Below are 27,296 nucleotides of genomic sequence, written 5' to 3'. Positions count from 1 at the left end.
CCGTTATTAATTTTTAAAGTCCACTCAAGACGTTAAAATTTTATCCACATCCATCCGCAAACATAATCCCTGATCTGCTTAAATAAAGTTTATTTCCATTGAATAAAACACAGGATTGTCTTGTCTTTTAGTCACATTTGTAGCTGGACTTTAATTATTATTTTTTTTTTGCCTAATTTCTTTTATAATTTTAAAATACGACATTTTGTTCACGAATAAGTAGTTTAAAGGAAAATAAATTGTATTGTGTAAGCTATAAAAATCAATATATTTGATTTTTCAATTACAAAATTATGTTTTGACATACACAGTTTATATTTTTCTGATTCTTTTTCCTCATTTTTTCTTGTTTCTTTTGATTTGCATACAACTTGCACCTAACAACATTTACGTAAAATATTTTGCCATCATACGTTTAAAATTAGCTAAGATTTCTGTTTGGGTTTATGTACAATTGTGTTACACCTTCAATCTCGTATTTAGCTATGACTTTAACGCTTAATCAAATAGAATTGAACTAAAGGAAAGTGTTTAACAAATCATGGCCAAGAGTGCCGTGTCATTAGTTAAGCTAAAAACAAGAGGTTTAATAAATTAAAATGATAAATATAAATTCTAACTATGAGCGTGTCGAGGTAGGCCTAACAATCATTTGTTAGTTGGATTGGCTTAAAAATTAAGTGCTTGTATGTGTGTGTGTGTGTATGAAATTGTGTATCCGTGTGTATGCGTGCTAACCTAGATCTCAAAACTTAAAACAATTACACAGACAGATCTGTTGCAAGTCTGCTATGTTCAACTTGAACTGCCATGCCCATTGGTTACATTTGTGGGCGACAATGTGGATTCCATTTTAGGCACTTCAATCGCCGGCGGCGGCGTGGCGCCCTTGGCCTTGGCCAGCACATCGCGTTGCTCGTAGATTTCATTGACCAACTTCTTAACAAATGGATGATTGAACTTTCCTTCCGTCGAGTCGAAGAACTCCTGATGCTTAAGCAGGCAATTGTCGCGTTTCTCATATTCAAATGCTTGCATAACCATATCCAATCGATCCAAGTCCTTCACAAACCTCGACTCAGGGCTCTGTGCATTTTCGTATTCCTGCAATGAATTCACATTAAATACTAGAAACTTTGAATGTGAATGTGAATGTGTGTTACCTCAAATAGTTCCATGATACGCTTTCCACGCGGTTCAATTAGTTTGCATATATCCTCCATAGCTTTAAACTCCATTGCACGTTTCTCATCCTTGGACACGCCGCAAAACGGAGTAATGTCGCCCACCAGACTCTCGGCCAGATCATGCACCAATGCCAGCTCCATGCAACGTATCTGATTGAGACCCTCACTGCCGTCCAGCAGAAAAGTAAGCATGCTCATCCGATACATGTGTCCCGAGATGGACTCGCAGTCGTTCACATCGCGAAGAACCCAGCCAGTGCGTTTGGTATGCTGAAAGAGTAGAAGAGATTGAAGTAAGTAAGTAACTATTAAATAGCTATTCCTAATAAATTGTACATGATTCACTTCTCATGCCATCGCAATTCATAATATTAAATAGAAATTCCTAATAAATTGTATATGATTCACTTCTCATGCCATCGCAATTCATATTTAAAGCTTCCTCACAATTTAGTAAACATATCAACGGTTTGCACAGCCTACGCTTTATGATCCTGTCACGCACTAATTTCTGATTTGCATAGCTCTTCCCAAAGCACTTTGTATAATTAAAGAGAAATACATAAGAGCAAGAGGAACAACATTGACGACGTTGCCGGTTGTCGGCTGTCAGTGACATCGTCACCAAGGCCGCCCCTTAGGCCAAGAGGCCTTCAACTTAAACCTCCTCCTCGACTGGGGTTGTAGGCTGTTGCTATTTGATCAATAAACTGCTTATTTATAGAACCATGCGGTAAACAAGCTGCTAAAGATACTGCCAACCACTGTTTTCCTTCCGCTTCTCGGACCACGTAGTTTCATTTAATTAAATTCTTGTATTACAATGCCCGATTACGATGATAATCACACAGCTGATTTTCCATTTACATATAAGAGAAATGCAATTGTTGATTACATGTGGCTATCAAATGCTGTGGTTTATCTCGCAAAAGTCACGTAATACTTGACAATTGAGTGTTTATCAATCCCAATTCTTATCATTCTTACTACAAATGTTCTAGCAAATTGTATTTGCAAATATTCACAACTTCCCTAATTATAATGCAAAATTACAAGTAAACAGTCGTTATAAGAGTAGAGCAGATAAGAGTCATAAAAGTTAGATAAGCTAATGCTTTTATTGAGACTAATTGTTGTGGGCAGACTAACAGCACAGCTGTTATGAGGCAGAAAGAACATTTCTATTCAGTCGATAATAAGTCTGCTCAAATACAGATTTTGAGAATAAAAAAGAATATAGCACCAAAGCAACAGATGTTCGACTTCGTAATGATGTATGTTCAAGCTTATTATACGATCTCTTCTTTGAAGATCGCGTGTTTTCAAATAAAACTGCCAGCTCAAGGCACTTTGAAATAAGTAACAATTCGCTTCTATACCGAAAATTAGATCTAGAAAATGCAAACCAGAGAAAATATTGAGTAAATAGATAAATGTTTTGTAATTGATACAAACGTTGCAAACGTTGCAGAAAGTTTAGAGATTTAATTTTGTGGACTTCGACAAAAGAATGCATTATAATTAGTTATATAATTGTCTTTGTCTTCAATTTCGTTCTAATCTCTCGCTAATGTGCCAAAACTCATTCAACGCAATCAGCAAAACTTTTTTTTTTTGCTTTGTCAGCAGCATACAACAATTTTAGGATTGCATGATGAAATATTTTACACAAAGAGAACGAAGACTATTGAATCACCAAATGTTTAACTAAGGATGTGTCTGTTCTACTTATAAGTTGTCTCTATCAGTAACAAAGACACAGAAACCTAATGCCCTTCACCCTTAAGAAGACTATCTACATTTTGAAGGCCAAGATCAAAGTCACAAGGTGCGTTTCTACTTTGTGTGTTTTCTTTTAGCTATTCTACGCTCTAGATATTGCCTGAATAGATATGTACTAGCTATAAAGTATATACACTACACATATAAATATATATGTATATCTAACATTTTGCCAAATTGCCTTGCAATTTTTTCTGTCAAATTCTCTTGTTTAGCATACGTCAATGAATAACAACGAAAATGAAAACAGACTGTTTGCCTCAGGCATTTCAGAATTGTTCCAAGTAAAAATAAAATTGAAAATACAAGGAAAATTTTTGCTGGGGCTTTTGCACGTGAGCCATTTGGAACTTTGCCTTATTGCGCTTTTCAATTTATCGCATCCGGTTCTTATTGATGCGCTTATGCAATTGGAAACTAAGCTCAAAGTTCGATAGAGCAAAATGTCATTTCAAAATCGATTTCTACTCAAATTACAAACGACTCATTCGATAACGAAATGCGACTAATGTTTGGCTAGTTTAATTTGCCTCAACGCGCCATTCGTCATATTGAAATTATCAATTATACTGATTAGATATCGAAGTGAAGAGGTGTAATGGGGAAAGCCTATCTATCTAAGCGTGTGGCAGTCTTTCACATTAGAAGGGAAACCCCGCATCAGCCATTGGAAATAGCAAGCTAAACACAATCTATAGAATACACTTTTTGTGTATATTCGTAAATCTATTTTGAATATATATATTTGGCAAGCAACTATACGAAACGCTTACAGAGAAAAGAAGAGAAGAGAAGAGTGAGAGAGAATTTATCAAATATTATACAATACGAGAATGAAAAAATAAATAAAGAAAAAAACTTTTCTGGGTACAGACGAAAAGCAGAAGATCAACAGAAAATATAAATATCAACAAAACAAAACGGAATTTGCATTGTTTTCGCTTTTAAAATGCTGTTCAAACTGAATGTTGCTTATTACTTTGAGGACACCTTGACGAACCAGATTATCATATTTCTAAGCGTACGGAAAGAATCTTACAATCTACATTATAAAAATTACAAATTTATATATTTTTCTAGAACAAATGGAATATCATATTATAGCTTGACACTCTTTCTTGCATAAGTATTGTGATTGAATTGATTCTTCAAGGCTGATATAACAATATTGTGGATTATAAAATTAAAAATTGTTAACATTGAAAAAAGTTTCACGGTCGACGCCACAAAATTCAAGTCGAATATAAAAACCTTGCCATAGGCATTGAAGCTTCCTCCGCGTCAAACATAAAATTCAACAACGAGTATTTCGCTTTCACAATTCACTAAAGTAAATAAAAATTAATCTAAGAGTCACGCGATAATTCCGACCATAACAATCAGCATTGGAAGAAATAGAAAACAACCAAAGTGTTGTGGGATTGTATATAAATCACAACAGCGAGAAGAGGAAGAGGAGCAAAAACAAATCCTGGGGTTGTTTGGTTCTGCTTTGGGGAAAAATCGATGCGAATACGTTTGAGAAATAAAGATAGAGAGAGAGACTGACACTAAGTGAACTGGTTTTCTTTTGACTTCAATTTTTTAAACAGCTTTGTGTGCTTACCTTGAGATTGCCAATGAGCTCCATGAACTGCAGAATGTCGGCGAGGCCAGTGTTGAAGCAGGGCTTCTTGCCAGCATTGGAGGCTGCCTCGTGGCATGAAGTGGCATCGCTTGCTGCTCCAGTGGAAACTGTGCTGCTGCTGCCATCGCTGGTGGAAATCTCTGCCTGAAGTGGTTCGGCTGCCAGTGAAGACATGGCAAACTTGTTTGTCTGTTGCTGTTGTTGGTGATGATGATGAGGTTGATGTTGATGCGAGGACTTGGCGCTATCGACGTTGCCTTGCGTATGAATAAATCGCTGTATGTCCTGGCTGCGTTGCTGCAGTAAATTGCGTACAAATTGCTTTGATATAATCACGTCGTGCGCCGACTCCGATTTCGATTTCGATTCCGATTCGCTCGAACAGCAACCGTGCGCTATCGATGCCGAACTGTGACTGACGCTGCCGTTCTCGCTGCCGTCGCTGAAGTTGAATTCGCTCGACGCCGCTTGACTAGATTGCTTTGGTATTGCTGTAGTTGTAGCTGTAGCTGTGTCTTTAGCTGATGACGTCACGCTGCGTGTAGCTGCCGCTGCTGTGCTGTTGAGTTGCCTGAGGAACTTGTATAGATCTGCGATGCCGCCCACGCCGCCGCTACCTAACGACGACGTTGTTGCTGTCGCTTTGATCAGCTGCTGTAGCGAAAACATGGCAACAACACTCAGTGAGCAGGCGAAAATACACAATTGAGAGAGAGCGCGAGAGAGCGAGCGCGTGATATTTGACTACAATGTTGTCGTCTACCTCAAACACGTGATATACGTGTGTTGTCGCTATACCTGAGGAGAGATAGAGGGAGTAAAAGAACAAGAGAGAGTTGTTAGTTGACGTATTGCTTAGGCGCAATCACACTTACATACAAAAAATACAAATACGAATGTGTTTGCAGTTAAGTTAATGAGAAGTACGCTACAGTTTTAAAGTCACTGCTTAGGATGATTGCAGTTTAAATAGCTCTGGGCAATAAACCAATCAATTTCATGCTCAACTCTAAGGCTGATTTATCTAGACTTTTCAAGTTTATTTATGAATGACGCTCTTCTTTTTTGCAAATTGGTAACGAGTATTTACTACTTAGCAGTAAAGTTTAATGAGATTAGAGCGTCTGGTTCGCCGTATACTATAATATAATATATGTATAATATGCATAAATTGCGAAAATTGTATTTTGTTTATAAATACACATTGTACACTTCCGATGTGCCTGATCAATTTGCAAAAACTATTCGAGGGTCGTAAAAAATCAATAATAATCTACTTTAAGCATAGCGTATGTAGAGATAACGTGAATGCAGTTTATATTGATGTGAATTTAATTTCATAATATACTAAATTAGACACATACTCAATGAATCATGTCTAAAGGCTCAATATGTTAGTATCATTTATTTTATTTTGCTTATATTTTAATCCTATACGTGCAGAAACTTAAGAAGCTTTCAACTGGTCATATTATTTTCACATGCACAACGATGTTTATCGTTGTTTTGTTTTAAAAATACAATTAAATATTTAAAAAGTAAATCAAAAATTAATACAATTAAAATTTGTTTAATTAAAAACAGTGCTTCTAATTTAGGAATGTGTACATTTTTATGTTTTTTTTTAAGGTCTGCACACATTTTTCAATTAATTTGATTTAATATCCGCCACAATACTAAGATTTGATTAAAGTGGAACTCAAATAAAGGAATTTTTTGAAGTTAGAATTATTCGGAAACTAAAATTAATGTTATTAAAAACACTTATGTGAATCTCTATATTTTAATTGCATAGTTGAAAAAATTAATTCCCTTGTATTAGATTAGATTTCATTAAATAATATTAGAGTATTTATTTGTAGGTTGGCTCAATTTGTTTTTTTTTATTATTGAATAAATGTGACTTAACGATGGGAGATGGTATAACAATAGAACTTATAATATGAACTTTTGAAGCAACCCTCGCATTTACATTGATTAAAACGGCGAAAGGTTTACGCAATATTTTGTGAATTTTACTCTAACACTTAACAGTGGCTGGCAAAAGTAAACAAACATTTAGACCCTAGATTTTAGAGTGTAAATGCTGATGAAAGTACAATAAACAATTAGAATGCTTATCAAACACAAATGTTTAAGTGTGTGTATGTTAATATTATTATTGGGTTCTATTACCAACCTTGACACCAGTTTTGCGAGAATTGGGACTTTGTTGTAGTTGACGACGGAAAAGGAAACGGCGACAAGAACCAACGACGACGCCTTGTGACTGCTGCTGTTGCTGCTGCAGAGGCAGAAGCAGCTGACTGTGGCACTTCAAGGTGACGATGACGCTGCTTTGTTGCGGCACGTAGACACGAGCCTGTTGTAAATGTTGCTGTTGCTGCTACTGAATGAATAATGGCAAATGTGTTCGCCACAGCGGAATTAATTCGGCTAACGGGAAACGGGCAACACGACAATGTCGGCGACACAATTAAAAATATCACTAAGCTAATACAAACACACACACACACACTCGCGAGCACACACACACAAGAATGCTAGAGAAATGCAGGCTGCTTCTTCATTTCGATTTTATTCTTGTTTCTATGCGCTTTTTCCGATCAAGGAAACACAAATTTTTGATTCACGTTCACTGTTGTCGTTGCTTTTTGCTCTTCGTTCTCTCTCCCTCTCACACAGCCAACAACTAACGTTTAAAATTGTCACTCGCCTCTCGCACGTTTCAATTGTTTTGTATTTTTTTATTTCAGCAATTGCACAACAAACAAAACTTTTTCGGCAACTGAATCGCATTCCGCGAATTGCTTCGCGTTTTGTTAGAAGCGAGAAACATCGATGCCTCTATCGATATATCGATATGCATTGAAATCATCGCATTTTTTTATGGCGAGCATCGGTGTCTTGTGCTATCGAATAATATAGTAATTATATTGTTGAATTTTTCAAAATTTCGATTTTATTTTCGTATTGTTTAAACTTTTGAAGTTAATTAAAAAAAATCATATGCAATTTAATTGTTGATTTGCGTGATGATGCATTATAATGGTCTGCTTATTAAAAGATTATACCTTACTCTGCATTAATGTATTAGTATTTGCGTTTGTTTCAAACTTATTGCTGTTTACTTTAAAAATATCATTCCACCTATACATATTTGCCTTTTTGAAACATCTTTATTGACTCACAATAATAATTTCTTTTACGCTACAAATATTTAAGAATATTATATTTGCTTTTATTAAAGTCACAATCAATTAATTGCAAAATTTGTAATATTTCTCGTTTGAATTTATACTCATTTTATGCAAAAATTACAGCCATATACAAATTAAATTCTTTTCTCGCAGTGCACGACTATCGACGAAACATATAGTTGCTAATTCATATTTATCGATAACGCAAAGGTAATTGCGCTTCCATCCCTAATTACCTCAGCACATGTATTTGTTTTGTTTACATCGCGCGCGTAGAATTTCGTGATAGCATTTTAATTATGTTGGCGCCCATTAAACACTTGTTGAGTAACTATCGTGTGGTGCTGGCCAGTGGCTCTCCTCGCCGCCAGGAACTGGTGCAAATGTTGGTAAATAAAACAAGTAATTACAGTTTAATAACTGTGCACTTCAATCGTGATGTGCAATGACGACAACAACTGATGAACTGCTGATTAATAATCGTTCTTTTGATTTAAAGGGTCTCAATGCGGAATTGTGTCCTTCGACATTCGAGGAGAACCTCAACTTGGCGGACTTTAAAGAGTTCTCCGACTATATTGAGGCCACCGCACTAGGCAAGGCGGAGGAAGTCTTCAGCCGCTTGAGCAGCACAGGTGATGGCAAACAGTTGCTGGTGATAGCTGCCGACACGATGGTCACACTAGGCAAAGAGATTTACGGTAAGCCGAAGGATGCCGCCGATGCCGTCCGCATGCTAACAAAGTAAGTCTCAATTATATTTCATAATAAACACAATCTATAAAGATTCTTCAGTTTATCAGGTGCCTGCAATCGAGTCTTTACGGGCGTAGTCCTCAAACATGCTAACGGAGTACGTCAATTTACGGATACGGCCGATGTTTACTTTGGCGAACTGTCGGCGGCACAAATCCAAAGCTATGTGGACAGCGGTGATCCACTGTGAGTACCCAAGTCCAATATAAAGATCACTTAATCTCTAATGTTATCCCCAACAGCGACAAGGCTGGCGCCTATGGAGTACAGGGACCGGGTGGAGCGTTGATTCCTCGCATCGATGGTGACTTCTACTGTGTGATGGGTCTGCCATTGAATCGTCTGTGCTGCGAGTTGAACAAGCTCTTTCTGGAGGATTTGACAAACTAATAACCACAACAAAAGTAAAGAAATCAGCTAACACTTCTTGTCAGTCGCTCGCTTATCACAATCCGAAGAAAAAAAGTTCTAATCTGTTGCAACGTCAGAGGCTATACTTAACTGATAACACGTTCTGTTTGTATTCGTAATTGTATACTTTTGTTTCTCCGTAGACTAAGTCAAGAGTACAAATTAAAACAAGGCCTTTAGAAGTCAAATTGCTGTGTTGTTTTATGATGAATTACTCAAGAAATTACCAACACAATGTTATAGAGTTACTACGTACTTAAAATACAATAACTTGAATATTATTCAGTTAAAATTAATCAATGTTAAAGCTAAATAATTTACTTATTACAATGCCAATTTGAATTTGTTAAAATATTAATATTAAATAATGCCAAAGAATTGTACAGTCGTTAATAATACTGTGCTAGACAATTTTGTGGTTTTGTTTTAGAATATTCCTTAAATGCCCATATCCAATGACTACTGTAGTGTAAAATATGATAACGATTTGTTTTGGGTTTAACCCTTAATTGATACGTATGCTATCATATCTAAAAACTTATTGTTATGAAAAGAGAGAGTTAAATAAAAATTTAAAGCACGTAATCTATTAAATAAAATGTTTCAAAGCATATGAGATTCTAGAATATAAACCGAAATTGTTATTGTCTATTATCTCCTCTGCTCGGAAAATTATTCTGGGGTAGTTTTTTTAATACCGTAAAGAGTTAATAAATTGTGATAAACATTTGTAATCGCACAGCACTTTGGGTTTGTCTCCTTCAAACAGAGCTCATAAACTCGTATAAAAGAGTAACGTAAGTTTTCAAAGATAAGACGATTATATAACATAAAGCAACAGTCCACAATAAATTCAAAATATATACACTTTTCATATTTATAGAAATCAACAATACGAGCCGAACAGCTGGCAATCAGTCTACAATCATCAACGTCGAGGAGCGCAACACAAAAGATGACTTCAAATCAGAGTACCAACAACTACCAAATGTGGGGAGGACGTTTCAATAGCCAACCCAACGTGGCTCTAATGGAACTCAACAATAGTCTACCCTTCGATGCACGTCTCTATGCCGACGATCTGGACGCAAGCAAAGCATATGCCGAGGCACTCAAGCGAGCAGGTCATCTCAATGACGCTGAGTGCGATAAGCTGGTGAAAAGTCTGGAGCTGATACGTTACGATTGGATCGAACGACTCGTCAAGTTTCTGCCCAGCGATGAGGATGTCCACACGGTCAACGAACGCATGCTGGTCGATCTCACCGGTGAGCTGGGTCAGCGTCTGCACACTGGACGCAGTCGCAATGATCAGGTGGCCACCGACATGAAGCTCTGGCTGCGCAAAGCCATCCGCGAGACATTGGGACGTCTTCGCCTGCTCATCAACGCCATTGCCCAGCAGGCGGAGTCACACCTGGGCGTTCTCATGCCCGGATACACACATCTGCAGCGTGCCCAGCCGGTTCAATTCTCCCACTGGCTGCTCTCGCATGCCTTTGCCCTGCGCGAGGATTGCCTGCGTCTGGGCGAGCTGCGGGATCGTGCCAATGTCCTGCCCTTGGGCAGCGGCGCTCTTGCCGGGAATCCCCTAGGCATCGATAGACTGTGGCTAGCCGAGCGCCTGGGATTCGCAGCGGTTACTGGCAACAGCATGCATGCAGTGGGCGATCGTGATTTTGTGGGTAAGTAGAGAACATATTAAATAGACCCAATACACATAGGTTCGAAGGATATCACTTAGTTCGAATTAGAAGTATGAAGGGGTTTAATTGGAAATATTGGTCTTTTACATGGAAATTCGTTACTTTATAAAAGAATATATTTATTCAAGATCAATATAGAATTTTCAAAAAACTTGCCTTATTTGTAAAATTTGTAAATTGTTCTTGACCAAATAATTATTTAATGAAAACATTGTCGTCGGTGTGCATTCAAATTATCCTAGTTTTTTTCCTATGCCTATCTCTTGTGTTACTCTAATTGATTTCTATATTTTGTTATGATCGCATAATAAATTTTGACAATTAATTTAATAGAGAAGCTACAAATAGTATAGCTTTGCAATTTCCAATTTTTCAATCAATAATTTCAATATTTTCACTTAATTATTTATATTCCTTACAAAGCGCTTATGTAAAATGGGACTGAAGTTAACAAACATCTTAATTTTGATAACTACTATTCAGCTAGGGCATTTTTACAACTTTTAAACTATACATAACTTATTAGTGTACGTTTTATAAAAAATATATCATTTCGAAAGCTTGGATAGAATTGAACAGCTGTTATTTTAACATTCTATTAATAATAAAAATGTTAATAAGAAGTGGCTGGACTTTTATAACTCACCTCTCGATGCCAGCATTCTAAGACTTGTTTTTTTGTTCTTCCAGTGGACTTTATCTACTGCGCATCTGTGGTCAGTCTTCATCTGTCGCGTCTGGCTGAGGATCTAATCCTCTACAGCACCAAGGAGTTTGACTTCATACGTCTGGACGACGCTTTCACCAGTGGCAGCAGTTTGATGCCGCAAAAGAAGAACCCCGACAGTCTGGAGCTGATTCGAGGCATCTCTGGATTGATCCCGTCCAATCTGACGGGTATCATGATGACCATCAAAGGCACACCCTCGACCTACAACAAGGATCTGCAATTCGATAAGCAATATTGCTTCCTGGCCTACGACAAGCTGGCCCAAAGCTTAGACGTGACCGTGGGCGTAGTTCAGACCATGAAAGTGCAGCGAGAGCAACTCGAAGCTGCTCTGAGTCCAGATATGCTGGCCACAGATTGGGTAAGTAGCAGAACACCTATTCCACATCTTAACTTTAGGCTAATTGGTTGTGACTTTCAGGCCTATTATCTGGTGCGCAAAGGCGTGCCTTTTAGGCAGGCTCACCACCACATTGGACGCGTTGTGGCACTTGCGGAGCAGCGTGGCGTCGACATAACCGAGGTGCCTTTAGGTGAACTGCAGCAGATTTGCTCTGCTTTTGGTGCCGATATTGCCAGCGTGGCAGACTATGGCAACAATGTGCAGCAGTACGATGTGATTGGAGGCACCTCGACCGGAAGCATTGCGGAACAACTGCGACTACTCAAGAAACTGGACAAGGAATTGCGCCAGCAGTCCTAGACGAGGGGACTGGCTTGTTTTTTTGGTTTTATTTGAATGTCGCTTTGGCTTCAATTATAGTTAACAAAAGTTGTAAATATTTTAATAAATGTTAATTCTTTTTTATACTTGTATATGTTTAATGTTTTTTACAGTGTGTGAACTGTGCTTCTAGTTCACACTGGGACTCTGTGGTGTATAAGTATATGGCTCATGGGTGCCCACTTCGCCATTGCTCTCCAGCTGCTGGTATCCGCTCATGGCCGAGTTCACTGGCAATCCCACCTTGCCGCCAGAGATGAGCACTCCCAGGCTCTGTTGCAGCTGCCAGCGACGTGCCTCACGAATCGACTTGTTGCGACGCAGCGTCTTGGCCAACATGAAGGCGCAGAGAACGCCGAGCAGCTGCACAAAGGCCACTGTGGTTGCACCGGTGGCAATCAGCATAGCACTCTGCGACATGATGAAGTTCATCTTGCGGAAGCAGCCATATTCGTAGGGTTCCAGGCAATTGAAGTCGTTGTTGTCGTTGGGAGTCTTGTCCAGATCGGCGCAGCAGGAGAGGGGCACCACGACATCGTCGGCTTCCAGATGGCTTCCGTTCTTGTTGTACGAATAATACTCCCTCCAGTCATCGGGTTCGACAACTCCGCAGCAGCCCAACTGCAAGCAATACGTAATAAAATTAATTAATTAATTAAAAAAATTCACATTATGCAGCCTAATTTCGAAATTTAGTAGGTGCATAAAATATTGCGCAATTAAAACAGAAATCCTGTTGATGACAAGGAAATATTCACTAATATAATAAATAAGAATAAGGAAATAGCTGAATTCGTTTATCAAAATTTTCAATGAAATACAGAAACAATTAAATAGTAATAAAATAAAATTTATGACGGGATTCTATTGGATTATTATTTTTATTATTATGATTATTTTAGGAATTCCTTATTGCAATGTGATGAGCCAGAGTGACTAAGACCTTAAGGCTAAGTGCCTAATATGTTCAAAATTTAATTAACAAATAATCGTATTTTTAATAAAAAAAATATGTTAGGAAAATTTAACTATTTCACTTTTCTTTTCACATTTTATTAATTAAAGCTGAAAATGCTGACCAATTTATAAAAACTTGTTTTGTCTTTTCCTTTATCACGGATAAAGATATTTTTGCGAAAGTTGTAATATTAAGGACTGATAACCAAATAAGTTACTTGAAAAATTGTCTCCTTTTAAGTTTGTTACTTATAATATTAATTGTATTAGTTATCCGGGGATGGTTTCAAATATTCGCAAGTCGGTTCAAAAGCATTTTCATATCAACATTCCATATGTGTGAGTAAAAAATAACACGAGGTTAACTTAAGGAGTGAAGTTTTTCTGCCTTACCGTACGCAAAACCATATTAATCAACATCGTTTCATTCACTAATCTACTAATATTCTAAAACAATGTCTTTGACTAAATAATAATTTAAATTAGCTGGATATAAAACGACATTTTACGCTCTGCGCGTTTCCATTCGTATTTTCTTTAAAAAAAATATTGTGCAGGACTATATCCGCTGAACAGTAACTGGCCGAATTTCAATTCTTCTTTATGCATTCAATTTAGGAACTATATACATATGCCTATTCATTAAAGATACCACTTAATTATTGTACTTACGCCAGTTTGCATGAAGTCGACAGCTGCCTCCACGTTGGTGTCCGATTCATAGTCGGACAGAGCGTTGGTCATGGTGCGCATCAGCATCTCACGAACCTGCGACTGCATCACGAAGGCAGCGATGGCCGCAGCCACTTCCAGGATGAAGACAAGGAAGAGGGCGACGCCGTACTGTGTAAATTTATAATTCACATCGTTAAAACCTTCATCATTCGATGTTTATTTTTTGACTCACCAAATTAATTAGCATGACGCTTTCCTTGATAGCTCCATAGGCTCCCAAGGTGGCTACAGCGATCAGGATGAATCCAATGGCAATGAGGAGCGCGGGAGGCGACGAGAAGTGTCCGTCGATGAAGAGACTGAAGTCACCGAAGATCGTTTGAATGGTTGTGCCTACCATAATCAGTAGTATGGCCGTCAGCTGTGAAATAATAATAAGACATTTTAAATAGAAAATAGAACAAAAGCAGTTTGCGAACTCATGTCAAGTGAGAAAAGCATTTTCGTCATTTCTAGAAATGCTCTAATTAAAAAGGAAAGTCGGCATTATGCAATTTGGTACTCATCATTATATATAGTATATAAGTTCCTAATAGAAGGGCCAATATTATTTTAAACTGATAAGAAAACTACAGTCAAATATTGACTTCCCTTCTGTCCAAAATTATACGAAACCTCTTAAAGTTTTCTACTCTTGTATCAAAATTCGATAACGAAAAAGATCTAAATAAATTATGAAGAATAATATGAGTAATGCATAATATGATATTTTTGATTCTGTTTGCATCTCAAGTAACGGTTACTCTAGAATTTTATTATGAACTTTTATTACCTTCCTGTCTCTCGGATATATTGAAATTTGTATAGAAAATATAGAATTCAAAATATTAGTCGCCACATAAGTTATCTTAGAAAAATACGGATATTTCTTGTTATTATCATGGAATTGAGAACTTTCATATTCTAAAATAAACTTGTAAAAAAAAAGTCTTATGAGATCTAAGTATTTATTCGAAAATATTCTAAATCAAAATATATAATATTATATATAGTTTGTCAAACTTAATAAGCTCCTATTACACTTAGTTGAAAAATCTAACAAAATTTTGGAATACATTACTTGTACATTATTTGTATTATATTAAATACTCTTTTTTTGTTGCATAAAAGTGCATGTCTAATTGAGATTATTGATTCATATTATAATAATAATGTACAGTGGCATGTCAACAAGCTTTGGCCTTGAAATCATGTTATTTAAGATAATATATATAGTATATTTTAAGTACTTCGAAGTACCTGTAATTAGTTGTAATAAAAAAACAAAAGCTTAGGCATTTCGAGCTGACTAAATAGGGCATTAAACAATTTGAACTAAAGCTTGAAGTACATTTATAAATAAGCCTATTAAACATACAGGTGTTTTTGTTTTAGTTCACCAATTCATTGCGTCAGTTGGATATAATGAGAGCAATACACTTAAGGGAAGAGTACGAGTATTGAACTTATCGAGTCAGAATATGTTTCTGCGTCACTTATCTTATCAGTGTTTATTAGGTAAACATATGATGAACAGCCTATATTAATAAGTGTGTATGTATAACATTAGATTCAACAAATGAATCTAATAATAAAGTAGGCTAATATTTAAATTAGTTTAATTTTCATATTTCGCCTTGGTAATTACTGTTATCTAAGCCATCTATTGTAATATCAATATATTTGATTCATAGACTAAGGTGAAATTCATGCCGTCATTGCAAAAGTTTGTTATCTGTTTCGATCAGTGAAACTCTACTCAAGGGTCTTTCGAGTCGTCAAGTTTATTTTTATAAAAGAAGAAAAGCAAATAGGCATTTTGATCCGTTTCTCTTTGGCAACTCTCTTCAGCTGTTATTAAATATTTGTGGGATTGTATTGTGGAGCAAGTGCTCAGACGTGTTATGTGAATCACAAGTACGACAAAAAATAAAAATATTGCTCAACTGTTGATAAGAGCGAAAAAGCGCCTTTTTATCAGCGTTGTGATATATACACTCATGTATGTACTATATACTATTTCTTGTAGGAAGAATATCAAAATGGCGTCGTTTAATGAATCACGAAAGTGGAGTACGAAATAGGTTTGATTAAATTTCGAAAATCAAAAACTCACCGCAAACATAAAGCTCACAATTAGGAGCATGTATTTAGCGCAACGCATTCCGGAATTCAGTTCCAATTCCCGATTCGCCATTTTTGCTTTTTAGTTAACTTTCGATAGAATTATCTGCAATTAACTGCAATTTGTATATATTATATATTTAGCTAATTATTTGTTAATTATTTTTAATGTTTTTTTTTTTTTTTTAATATTTTACTATTCACAAAACGTACTTTAACTTTTCGTAGCTAGACGTATACTGAGCGAGCCCAGAACGTGAAACGTTGCCAGTTACAATCGCAATTGGTTCTCGGCTCTCGGCCAAATTGGCTTGACTCTCTCCCACACACTAATTGTCGCTCTCTGTGGCAGTTCTCTATGCTCTTTTCGTAGCTTATCAGCCAACAAATGTCCAATGTTTTTCTTTTCTCTAAAAGTTGTTGATAAAAGCCAGCGATAAGATTGGCGCATAATTCATTCACATACATATATGTATAGTATATATTTATTTTGCAATAAAATGTGAAATTTGTTGAGCCAAATACACAAACTTATTTTAACTGAACTTAATACGTAATTTCTCATTGTTGTTTGTTTCTACAATTCAACTGCACTTCAAGTGCAAGGTCAGATGTGGGGTCTGCCATGACTTATCGATTATTTATCAATTTGAAATGAGTCAACACAACGTTGACGTTATCGATTTTTTAATACTACTCGTGCTATTTCGAATAGTTTAAATTATTCATTAGATTTCATCATGTCTAGTCCAAGTTTGCTTTGGGCAAACTACGTATATTCATAGCATAGACTGTGCCAGCAATTAGGTTGAGTAAGCGAGCAAATATTTAAAGTGCTTGGCCTTATCGTGTAGAAATAAAGATACCAATTTTAAATGTTGGTAATTATCAGAGATACTGATTTTTCCATTTTAGTTATCAATTTCTTGCTCCTCCTTTTCATAGCATACTTAGAGGAGCTTTGCAAAATTGCTATAGCCGCATCCATACGGTAACAGGCATAAAAATTAATCTTCGATCTCACAAAGTATATGTGATTCTTAATCAGCCATGTCTGTCTGTCTGTCCGTCCGTATGAAAGACTGGATCTCAGAGACTCTAAGCGATAGAGCTATCATTCTTTTTCGACAGCGGATCAAGTTTGTTTCAAGTTTTTGCCACGCTCACTTCCGCCCTCGAAATTGAAATAAATTGTATAGCAAGCGTAATTTTAAAGCTAGAGTCGGTATATTATTTATGATTCCTAAAAATTTTGTTGCGAACAGACAACAATTTTAGAAGTTATTTAATAAATAGTTTTGTATGTCAAGAAACGCATACTTACCATGGGTCTAAGCTGCTTTGGCTGACAATCTGGAATGTTTAGTACTCTATGGTATATTTGTAATGTTTACTATATCAATAAGCCAAATAAAGCCTTCTATATATTTTAATATTATTGTGTTATATTTCTTGTATATTTGTAGAATATGTTTTTATTAGAGATTAATAACGGGTATCTCACAGTCGAGCACACTCGACTGGGACTTTGTAACTTATTTTCATTTAATTTATTATTCTGTATTGAAGCACAATATTATTTCAAATAAATTTAGAATATTTTTTAAGCATACAACGGGCGTAAAACTGATATTAAAACAAATTCCTACATACTTATGCAAAAATAATAATTTCTGTCTGTCTTAAGAATGATTCGCAGTTTTCGGTATATTTTATATGTCGATTCTTATCTCTTCTATACTTTTAAAAAGAAAGACGCAAAAAGAAATAATACCTTTCCTTTGTTAACAAATTCGATTAGATTGGATTTTGTTTCGCTCCGATTGCTCCGCTTGTTAAGTTTTTTTTGCTTATGTGAGTGCAATAAAGCGAATTAATTACTACAGAATCAAGTGCAAGTGAGGATTTAAAAGCTAAGTTGTGTTTATTAGTGGAATTATTAAAATTACAGAAACATTTCAATAATTTATCAGCAGAAAAGTACAACGTATGGTATGTTCCTTAAGAATAAACACCCTGATTACAGAGTATAAAGTTCACATGCATTTTTGACTCCCCATCGATAGGAGGGATTTTATCTACATGAAGCCAGTGATACCATTTCGAATTTTGATCTCGCGCGCAATGTAACAGGCAAAGATGACACCAAAGAACTGAAATAATTTACAAAATTGTTAACAATCTGTATCTGTTGAGATATTGTATTTGGAAATTACCTGGAGCACTGCAATGACAACTCCAGCGGCACCAAGGCTAACAGCATGATCGGAGATATAGTCGGAGAAACCCAATAAACAGGCGTCTGTGTTCAGATTATCATTCAAAGTATCATTTTCGCAAGTGAAGGTGCCCAAGGCTCCCACAGGAATCTTGCAACAGGAGATAGGCAAACTAGAGTTCTTGAACTTATCGCTCCAATTTGTGTAGTTGGTGACACCACAGCACTGGAAATCACGCTGCACATTGTCCCACAGTGCAGTCGTTGGAGTCTTTCTAACGCTATTGTACTCCGACAACGAATCAAACAGTGTTGAATTGATCAAGCTATAGGCGTCATTGCGTAGAACATAACCGCTGATGCCCGCTGCCAGTTCCAGTATAAAGATGATGAATAGCATTATGGAGAAGCTGAGGATGAGGCAATAGTTCTCCTTCAATGCTCCCCAGCAGCCGAAGAACGTGATCACAATGATGAACGCTCCAATGACAATCAGGAATGTTGGTATGGAGAAGAATTTGGCAGTTAGAAAGAGTTCATAGCCAGTGTAAACAGCGCCAACTCCAGCTCCGACTGCTATTAGAATGATGCCAGTGATCTATTTAAACAAAAGAAATACATATTAAATTTGTATAAATAACATATTAAAATAATAAAAAAAAAGGGTATTTGTTCGTCTACAATCAACAATAAACCAATAAAGGCCTCAATGGCAGATAACTCAAATGGTGACTTATCTATATGCTTTCAAATTAATCAATGTCAACTTAAGCCATACCAATCTAGATTGTAGAGCCTACAAGGAATTCCACAAGCTTATAAATTGGTAAAACTTTAACTTAACTTTATTTTTAAATTGCACTGGAATTTATATAGGTAATGAATAATGTGTATTTAAGAAAAATTTAAGTAGAGTAGTGAAGTATATAAATAGTATATTTAGTATTTTGTATATATGCAATTAGTATATTTTGTATTTAGAATATATTTAGTTAAAGATACTGAAAGTAGTGGAAAAGACAGGTTATAAGTTTGAATATTCGGCAGCTTTATGTATCTGAAATTTAACGTTATTTATGATTAATTTGTAAATTTAGAAAAAATTAGGTAGAGTAGTGAAGTATGTATATACATTTATAGCCATAATGGTATTTAAATAGTATATTTAGTATTTGGTATATATGTATTTTGGATATTTAGTATATATGTAGTTAAAGATACTGAAAGCAGTCGAAGAGATAGTTAATAAGCTTCAATATTCGACAGCATTATTCAATTTGAATATATATAAACTTTAACGCTATTTATGAAGAGTTGTAACTATCTTATCTGCCGAATTATATAGATAGTTGGCAATTATTAATTGGAGTTTCTGCTTTGAAAGCACTCCCACGGCTCGATGACTCATCCAGATATATATTAGAAATACTGGTGTACTATATAGTTGAATACTTACCAAAAAGATCAGATTAAATCCAAATAGCGTGTATTTCACGGCATTTGCGCTGCCCGTTAGAAGCGACATTTTGGTGCTTTAGTAAATTAAATTCTGAAATGGGAGTCACAATTTCAATATTGTTATATTTATTATGGGCAGTTATCATGCACCTTTTTCGATTAATTGTGTATGTCTTGTTTACTGTAAAATAACAAAATTTAGCACAACCGCCGCGAATTAAAGTCTGAATGATAATAACTGGCGTTGCAGACCGTTCGAAGAGCCCAAAGTCAACTTTCGTTCGTTCTATTGTTTCTAATCACAAAATGTTGTCTTATCGGCAAACGATATGGCAAACACTTTGTTTTAGCCAAATGTGGTCAGCTACCAAGTACCTGTCGTTGTTGCAGCTCAGACAAGATAAACTCGTTTTGGCCCCGATAAGATAACAATGCCCAATTCCCGGACACAGCACTCCATTTTACGCATAAACTGTGCAAATATTATTATATTGATGATTTTTGTATATACTAGTAAGCATAGAAGACTTTTTGAAATGTATTTTATTCTTTTAGCTGCAACGAAATTAGTTTGTTGCATGCCACTAATTAAATGTGCTAGAATTGTCGGACTGCGAAATTCCGAGAAAATCGATATCAATACTAAACGAGTTCAGTGGGAATTTATAGCAAGTATAGTATATAAGAATTTAAGCACACGTCAATAGTTTGAGCAATTCGTGTCTTGAATAAGTTTCATTATTTTTCACTATCTTATCTATACTGGACTTTTAAATTAAATACATATGTAATCAACCGGTTACAACACTTTTGATATTCTCTTTCGTAATATTTATTATTGTTATGATATATTTATAGCACTTCTGTTTGGATCAATACGATGATCAAAGCAACTCAAAAATCATTTTAAACCAGATTAATTTATGCCTTGACCTATTTTAATTATTTACTCAGATAAGATGTTTGTATGTCTTAAAATTATTTTATTTTTTCAATATATTTATCAAATTTCACTGCAAACAAGTTTTAATTTAATTTAAGTAGCATAGCCAATTAATTTGCACAGTTGGTACTAACGTTTTTTTTTTACAAAATTAAATATTGCGAAGTCTTTTTTCACCTTATCGCACAGCTGTTCACATCAATGTGATAGACTCGTTTATTTGTTAGCAATTGACTGTCTTATACTAATTTTATAACACTTTTGTTTTGGAACACTTTTATATTATCGCTCAACTGGTGCCCTAGCATTGACTCATTAACTCATGTCGACATACAAGTATGAATCATCGATGAAATCTAGATCCTAAAATTGATTACGATTTTGTTTTTTGGTTTTATTAATAATGAATTTCCATTTCATTTATAGGCACGAGTCGCTTTTATTTATTTACTTGCTACAATTGGAATTGCAAATGTCATTGTCGTAAACGGTTCGTCTATCTTTCTCTCTGAGAGAATTCGTCAGACATCGGTTCTGTTCGTATTTAACATACTTACTTCTCAACCGGCGAACAGCTCGATAAACTGGCGTTGGTAACGACGGTTGGACGACAACTGAGGTGGCCTCTTCAGTGGCCCGTTCATTCTAAAAAAAATCACATTGACGCTCCCGCTTTTTTTTTCGTTATCACTCTCATACTTACCTGACGTACTTACAAATACTATAATACTGAGAAATTGTTGTAGTTGTTTATAAGTGCATGTGTAGTGAACAGATAAAAAATGTGGCACGAAAGCCCACGTACTATACATGGTAAAATTATAACATGAAAATTAGCAAGCTAAAATAAAAAGTCAAAGTTTTCTCGACTTTAGAATTACCTGTTAGAAATGCAAAATTGGTTTAGATTTTACAAAATTGAACTAATAAGAAAGATACGAAATATAACAAATTAATATACTGCAATACCAAAGGGTGTGTTTGGTTTATTTATAAAGTACTACATTCAAAATAAACCATGGAGTGTAAAAAATACCAGATTGATAGCCAATTCAACTAACTATTTAAATGAAGGAACATATAGAAAAGCGGGCATGACTATATCGTCTCGGCTGTTGACGTTGATCAAGAATATATACTTTATCGGGTCAAAGATGGATTCTTCTAATTGTTACTTAAAGTTCCTGTCAGCACAAAGTTATAATACCCTACTACCCATTGGCTAGCTGGTAGAACAAGAAAAACCTTCTACACATGTCATTCTGAAAATATTTATTTTTATTTTAAAAAATAATATATCGAAATGTAGCATTTATACGAATTTACAGAAAAACAGATTCTAAATCATGTGCGAAATCTTTAAAAAATTTATGTATAAATGAAAATCGTTTCGCATATGCAAATTACAAAACTTAATGCTATTAAAGAATATATATGAGTATCATTTGTTATTTATTTAAATTTATATGCATTTTTTCATTTATGAATGTTTGTAAACATAAAGGACAAATATTGTTTTTCTTTTAACAAAATGTTAGGTACGATTATGGATATATATTGTAACAGGGTTGGCATATTATAATACTTGAATTTTGAATTTATGCCAAAACATGTTGGTGTATAAATTAGTTGAGTTAATTATTATATTATATGTTGTATATATCGTATGTATGAATGTGCTGAAGGAACTGCTTTTGGAAATCGCTTTAATAGATGCACGCATAAAATGTTAATTGTGGGATTAGTAAACACTTTTTTTTTGTTGTTTATACGCCAATTTAAGTAATTATCTTGAAATTTTTGTAAGTGTGAGAAAAATTTCAAAAATTACCAGATTTATGCACATAAAGTTGGCTTCGTAAAAGCGCCTTAAAAATAAGCACGCCATAAAATATGAATATATTATATATATCTTAGTTAGTTTTTATATTATTTAGTATAGGTTTAGTAGTTCGTTGCTTCGTTGATAGGTTCCCTCTCTCTCTCTTTCTTTTTCTTTCCATTCTTTATTGTTATTTTCTATCCTTGCCATGGCGATCGCGTTGATGCTTTGTGGCCGCAATTGTCGTTGTGGTCAGACTGTGCATATGATGCTGAGGCTGTTGTCCTCCATGATGCTTGCTGGCTCCACTGCTGCTATGCTGATGATGATGCTGATGGTGATGATGATGTCCATTCAGTGTGCTTTTACCGTGTCTGCAGAGATAGAGAGGGAAATAAAGAGGTTAATTAGCATTACGCCAAATGGTATTAGTTGTTAATACAGTTTTAATATGCATTGCTACTTGGTTTTTTATAAATATATAGTACAACATCCTTTTTGTTTATAGAGTATACCAAATGTGCTACTTCCACTACGTAGTTCCAGTTTTGCTAAAGTACCGCTTTTAGTGTTCTGGTACAATAAGAAAATAGAGTAGAGCGAGCGATGTTGATGTTTTGATTCATTTGCAGTTCAGTCCAATTTCATTGATGATTTGATTTTTATTTTGATATATTTTTTGTTTTTTGTTTTGATTTTGCAGCAACATGTTCATAGTCAGTTTTTTAGAATCGATACTAGAAATAGTGTTCTAAAGTGTAGTAGAGGTTGTGCTACGAATGTTAGCATAGAGTAGAAATTTCCAATATCATTTTAGCTGGTTAAATATATTCTTTACAAACATGCATTTTAGAAATCCATCTACTGTTATAAATTAAATCGTTACTTTCTAGTTGTTTAGATATACTTTTTGTTTTGTTTTTCAAATTGTAATTGAAAAGTAGTTTTAAGAGGAGAAAATTGTAGAAAAGTTGATTAGTTTTGGAAAGTTAGTCTAGCATTCAACGTTCTACAGACGAGCAAAGATTTGGTGTTAGCTCTAAATATTCCTAATGCACCCACAACATGCTTCCAGTGTTGCTTAACTAAAAATGTTTTCAAAATTTTGAAGTTTGGCTTACGCTGTCAAAAGTAAAAACAGAACCATTTTCATTCATTGTGTTGTGTGTGTGATATTTTGTTTTGTTTTGTTTTGTTTTTTGTGCATTCCCATTGAGTGTGTGCTCCGAGTAAACAACAAACAAAAACTCTCTTCTTTCTCTTTCTCTCTGTCTCCCTCTTTGTTTCTCAATGCCATGGGGATTTATTTTTTATTGTATTAGTATTTAGGAGGGAACACGGGTTAGAAAACAGAGCCAATTGCCGATTTGCAATTCGTCTTGAGCTTTTCGAGAATTGGTTTTTAATTATTCGTGTTGATTGCGTGCTTCGTTTCGACATTTTCGCGTGCATTGAGGTAGTCAAAAACAAGAAAATTATACCAAAAACAAAAAAAAACAGTAAAGTAGGAAGAACAATTTCGGAGTGCATAGGAGTGAGTAACGTGAGAGAAATCTTTGACTGTGACTGTGACTGCGATGAGATCCGGTTGCGCCCATCCTTGTGCGACTTTGCTATTTTGGTTGTATGCTCCAGCGCTGACTATGAACATGTGCAGATGCCAAAGGGCTGATGCGTTGACACACTGCTGCGCACCTGGCGCCTGCGCAACCGTTTTGGCCAACTGCCCAGCCGACTCGCCAGCGCAGCAGTTGCGCCTCCATTCGCCGCCCCACCACGCCCACTGCTGCCAAAGAGTTGAGCGTGCTCGTTGCTCAAATTGTGCTGATAGGGACGCAACTTGCTTGCGGTTAACGTTGCCGCTGGAGTTGCGTACAGCAAATAATTGTCATAGACATGGCTAACGCTCGAGTTGCGCTTGGCCGGCAAATAGGGCAGAAAGGCGAAGCTTGAGCTCGTTGATTGCGTGCACTTGAGCGAAAGCTTGCGAGGCTGAGGCTTAGACTTGCAACGCAGCGTCGACTGATTCGAGTAGCTCGGCGCCACCGGAATCATGTCCAGCTTAACGCGATGCTCGTAGGCGGCTGCGGGCTGTGAGATGGGCACGGGTATGAGAGACTGCTTGCGCTTGCGGCGAGGGGGTGGCAGTGGCGGCTGTGGGAGCGGAGTTGCGGCAGTCTCATCTATGCTGGCATAGTCTGCATCCTCGGCGGTTTGTGTATTGGCTAAATTCGTTACGTATACGTACGTCAGTTCGTTGTGCGTTGTTGTTGGTGTTGCTGTTGTAGCTGTTGTTGCTTTGTGCGTTGTTGTTGCTGTTGTGCTTTTTGTTGTGCTGCCTGCTGTGGTTGTTGTTGTCCTAGAGCCAGTCGCAGACTTTCTGTGTGCCGACGACGTTGTGTGTGCAGTGTCGTTGTGATTGCTGCTGCGAACGCTTTTACTCGACTTGTGACCCGCTGTTGCTGCCTGTTGCTGCTGTTCACTGTGTCTCGAGCGACTGGAGTGACCTGTGTGTGAATGTCAATGGAGACGATGAGCTTGCGAATTCGATTTCAAGTTGTCAGAGTGTTAGATTAACCAATTTGCGAACTTCGCTACGACTGTTAACTTGATTAAGACTAATTGTTGTGTTTTTGTGTGTGTGCCAAAATGTGAGTGGTAAATTTTGTAGTTTGCGGCAACTGAGAATGAGTAACTTCAATTTGTATGGTTACTAATATTTAATTCAAAAATAATTCTTTTTGTTTTGCGATTAACAATTATACGTCTCATTTTAAATTGATTTTCTTCTTCAAATATACTCCTAGAATTAAATATTCATTTTTCGGAGTACTTCCTTAGTTAAAATATTATTTTTAATAATGACAATTAAATAATATTGCAATATATTTGAAACTCTAAATTCGAATTTTTAAGATTTAATATTAGAAATTATATCAAATTTGGTTTTTTAGGGCAGAAACAATCTCAACTTTTAAATTTGATACCCTTAATTATAAAGTTTATTTGAATGTTAAAGTTTTCAAGATTTAAAATAAGTAGTTTTCCAAAGTGTCATTTTAGAATACTTTTTTTAAGATAGTTTATTATAATTACAATTAGGTAATGCTGCATGATATCTTTAAGTTCGGTGAATTAAATGCAATTTCAATAGCTTATTCTTGATTTTAATTTTCAAAAGTGTGTTTAGCCATTTTAAATTTCATTCTCAGCTGCTTGGTGTAAAGAAAAACAAGTGCCAAGTGGAAAAAGTAAGCAACAGCCTTGAAGCCTTGACTCGATCAGTCGCCACAAGTTTTGATCTATTGCCCGAACTGCAAATTTGGTGGGGCTTAGTTTCGATTTGAATGGCTGACTGTCGCGGCTAGCTAACCTAAAACGCTTGCGCAGCTTAAGCGGCTGTGTGGCACCCAAAATGAGCAAGCCCAAAACAAACAAGTCTGCAATAGATACGAGTATACGAGTACGCATATGGCAAGGGATTATGAATACGATGGCGATATTTAGGCAAACAAGCGACTTACCACGTGAACGTGACAGCTCTTCTCGGTGCTTCTCACTGCCGCGCGAACGTTCACGCTCTCGCTCTCTTTCGCGATTGCGCTCTCGGTCGCTGGTGCGGTGAGAGCTGGTGCGTGGTCGGCTCTCTTCGCTGACACGCGATGAGCGCAGCAATCGTGTCGAGCCACCCGACGAGCTAACGACGGCAGCCGAGGCCGAACTGTGCTTAACACCCGAGTGCTCGCTGCTGTGCTCCTTCTCACGATGCCTGCTGCTGTGATGATGGGTGACAGCACTGGAGCTGCTGCGTGGCTTGCTGCTCTGTCGTGATGATCGCTGTTGTTCGTTTGATTCGTGGCGAGACTTTTCTCGCTTCGGGGTGCGCATGCGCAGTCGCTCTACGCGCTGCTTGCTCAGTTGATTGTCGTCCGACGAGTTGCCACCTTGGGTCATGGATTCACGCGAACTGGAACGCGAGCGATCGCGGGGACAACACTCAATGGATGACTGCGATGAGCTGCGTGCTCGAGTTGGCGAGGGCGTCGATTGGCGTGAATTGCGGCGTGCCTCTGAGGCGAAGGTGCCGCGGGTCACACTCGATGTCTTGACCTTCTCGTCGATGGTGGCCAGAGGCTTGGCACTGCGACGCTGTAGCGAGCAGGATCTACGTCGCTGATCCTTGTAGGCAGCCTCATCGGAGAGTGCCTGTTGTGAAAGTAAAGTGAATTAGTTCAAGTAAAGGGTGGTGAAAGGAGGCTGATGATGAACCTTCAATGTCTGATCAGCGTTGCGTGTCATCTCGCTAAGAATCTGCGCATCTCGCTGCAAATCTGCTTTGCGTTCGTAGCTCGGAGATGGCGACTTCACACGGAACGTGGTGGTCAACTCGTTGGCAATGTTCTCATAGCAATGCTCGTCATCCTCGTTGTAGTCTTTGATGTTGTTGTTGCTTTCGTCGTTGCCCTGTGGGCTGTGTCTAAGTAAATCGGGTCGATCGTTCAACAACTGCCACTTGGTGGTCGTAGTGGTTGCTGTGCTGGATTCCTCCTCGTTGTGGCTTGTTTGCTTGCTGCGTGACGGCAGCGATCGTCGTGGATTGGTGGACAGCTTGGCGGTTTGGCTGGGTGACGGAGAATGTTGTACCCCAAAGTAGGAGAGCTCATGCTCACGCAGCTTGCGTGCGCCACGTGCCTCCTTCACAATCTTCAAGGACTCGCTGCCCGACTCGTCGCCATTATCCACGGGAAGCTGAGTGAGCTGCGGCTGTGGCTGTGGCTGCGGTTGGACGAGCAGAGTGCGAGGCTTGGCCACAGGCACCAGCTGACCAATGCGTAGCGTGGGAGGCGCTGGCTTTGGCTTCTGCAGCCGTGGGGCATGCAGCGCAATGTTCATCACATTGGACTTGGGCAGATCTGAAAAGAACCATAAGGAGAAGC

General features: G+C 37.0%; 6 protein-coding genes across 8 annotated transcripts in view; 2 read left to right on the top strand and 4 right to left on the bottom strand.

The window, feature by feature from the left end:
• Nucleotides 1-294: 294 nt before the first annotated feature.
• On the bottom strand, nucleotides 295-7,382 carry LOC133840607 (uncharacterized). Its single transcript, XM_062272541.1, has 4 exons — nucleotides 6,776-7,382; nucleotides 4,576-5,394; nucleotides 1,164-1,457; nucleotides 295-1,104 (listed from the first exon to the last, which is right to left on the bottom strand). The coding sequence occupies exons 2-4, from the start codon at nucleotides 5,263-5,265 to the stop codon at nucleotides 796-798; spliced, it is 1,293 nt and encodes a 430-aa protein (XP_062128525.1). The 5' UTR covers nucleotides 5,266-5,394; nucleotides 6,776-7,382; the 3' UTR covers nucleotides 295-795.
• A 597-nt stretch (nucleotides 7,383-7,979) lies between these two features.
• Nucleotides 7,980-9,285, top strand: LOC133844723 (dTTP/UTP pyrophosphatase). Its single transcript, XM_062278897.1, has 4 exons — nucleotides 7,980-8,185; nucleotides 8,296-8,540; nucleotides 8,592-8,738; nucleotides 8,795-9,285. Exons 1-4 carry the CDS (start codon nucleotides 8,096-8,098, stop codon nucleotides 8,940-8,942), a joined length of 630 nt encoding a protein of 209 aa, XP_062134881.1. The 5' UTR covers nucleotides 7,980-8,095; the 3' UTR covers nucleotides 8,943-9,285.
• Nucleotides 9,286-9,815: 530 nt separating this feature from the next.
• LOC133844382 (argininosuccinate lyase) lies at nucleotides 9,816-12,209 on the top strand. The gene is made up of 3 exons (XM_062278372.1): nucleotides 9,816-10,648; nucleotides 11,360-11,760; nucleotides 11,821-12,209. The coding sequence occupies exons 1-3, from the start codon at nucleotides 9,919-9,921 to the stop codon at nucleotides 12,100-12,102; spliced, it is 1,413 nt and encodes a 470-aa protein (XP_062134356.1). The 5' UTR covers nucleotides 9,816-9,918; the 3' UTR covers nucleotides 12,103-12,209.
• On the bottom strand, nucleotides 12,085-16,216 carry LOC133844589 (tetraspanin-6). 2 transcript variants are annotated; one of them, XM_062278767.1, is made up of 5 exons: nucleotides 16,132-16,216; nucleotides 15,911-16,034; nucleotides 13,988-14,176; nucleotides 13,753-13,923; nucleotides 12,085-12,744 (listed from the first exon to the last, which is right to left on the bottom strand). In XM_062278767.1, the coding sequence occupies exons 2-5, from the start codon at nucleotides 15,989-15,991 to the stop codon at nucleotides 12,253-12,255; spliced, it is 933 nt and encodes a 310-aa protein (XP_062134751.1). In that variant the 5' UTR covers nucleotides 15,992-16,034; nucleotides 16,132-16,216; the 3' UTR covers nucleotides 12,085-12,252. The 2 variants fall into 2 exon arrangements, with proteins under 2 accessions (XP_062134751.1, XP_062134679.1); XM_062278695.1 differs by lacking the exon at nucleotides 16,132-16,216 and having other exon boundaries at nucleotides 15,911-16,074.
• Nucleotides 16,217-17,817: 1,601 nt separating this feature from the next.
• Nucleotides 17,818-21,181, bottom strand: LOC133850539 (CD63 antigen). Of its 2 annotated transcripts, none has more exons than XM_062286672.1 (4): nucleotides 21,095-21,181; nucleotides 19,593-19,685; nucleotides 18,135-18,734; nucleotides 17,818-18,071 (listed from the first exon to the last, which is right to left on the bottom strand). In XM_062286672.1, the coding sequence occupies exons 2-4, from the start codon at nucleotides 19,659-19,661 to the stop codon at nucleotides 17,997-17,999; spliced, it is 744 nt and encodes a 247-aa protein (XP_062142656.1). In that variant the 5' UTR covers nucleotides 19,662-19,685; nucleotides 21,095-21,181; the 3' UTR covers nucleotides 17,818-17,996. The 2 variants fall into 2 exon arrangements, with proteins under 2 accessions (XP_062142656.1, XP_062142649.1); XM_062286665.1 differs by lacking the exon at nucleotides 21,095-21,181 and adding an exon at nucleotides 19,745-19,841.
• Nucleotides 21,182-22,257: 1,076 nt separating this feature from the next.
• The window catches only part of LOC133850516 (uncharacterized), a 47,816-nt gene continuing 42,777 nt past the window's right edge, over nucleotides 22,258-27,296 (bottom strand). Inside the window, 4 exon segments of the mRNA XM_062286646.1 lie at nucleotides 22,258-22,733; nucleotides 24,608-24,866; nucleotides 25,884-26,565; nucleotides 26,629-27,272. Coding sequence (XP_062142630.1) covers nucleotides 22,550-22,733; nucleotides 24,608-24,866; nucleotides 25,884-26,565; nucleotides 26,629-27,272 — 1,769 coding nt within the window. The 3' untranslated portion in view covers nucleotides 22,258-22,549.

The sequence above is a fragment of the Drosophila sulfurigaster genome, chromosome 2L, assembly GCF_023558435.1.
Source record: "Drosophila sulfurigaster albostrigata strain 15112-1811.04 chromosome 2L, ASM2355843v2, whole genome shotgun sequence".
In the NCBI taxonomy this organism is placed as follows: domain Eukaryota; kingdom Metazoa; phylum Arthropoda; class Insecta; order Diptera; family Drosophilidae; genus Drosophila; species Drosophila sulfurigaster.
Note: the sequence above shows the minus strand (reverse complement) of the source record. Positions and strands in the feature narration are given on the sequence as shown.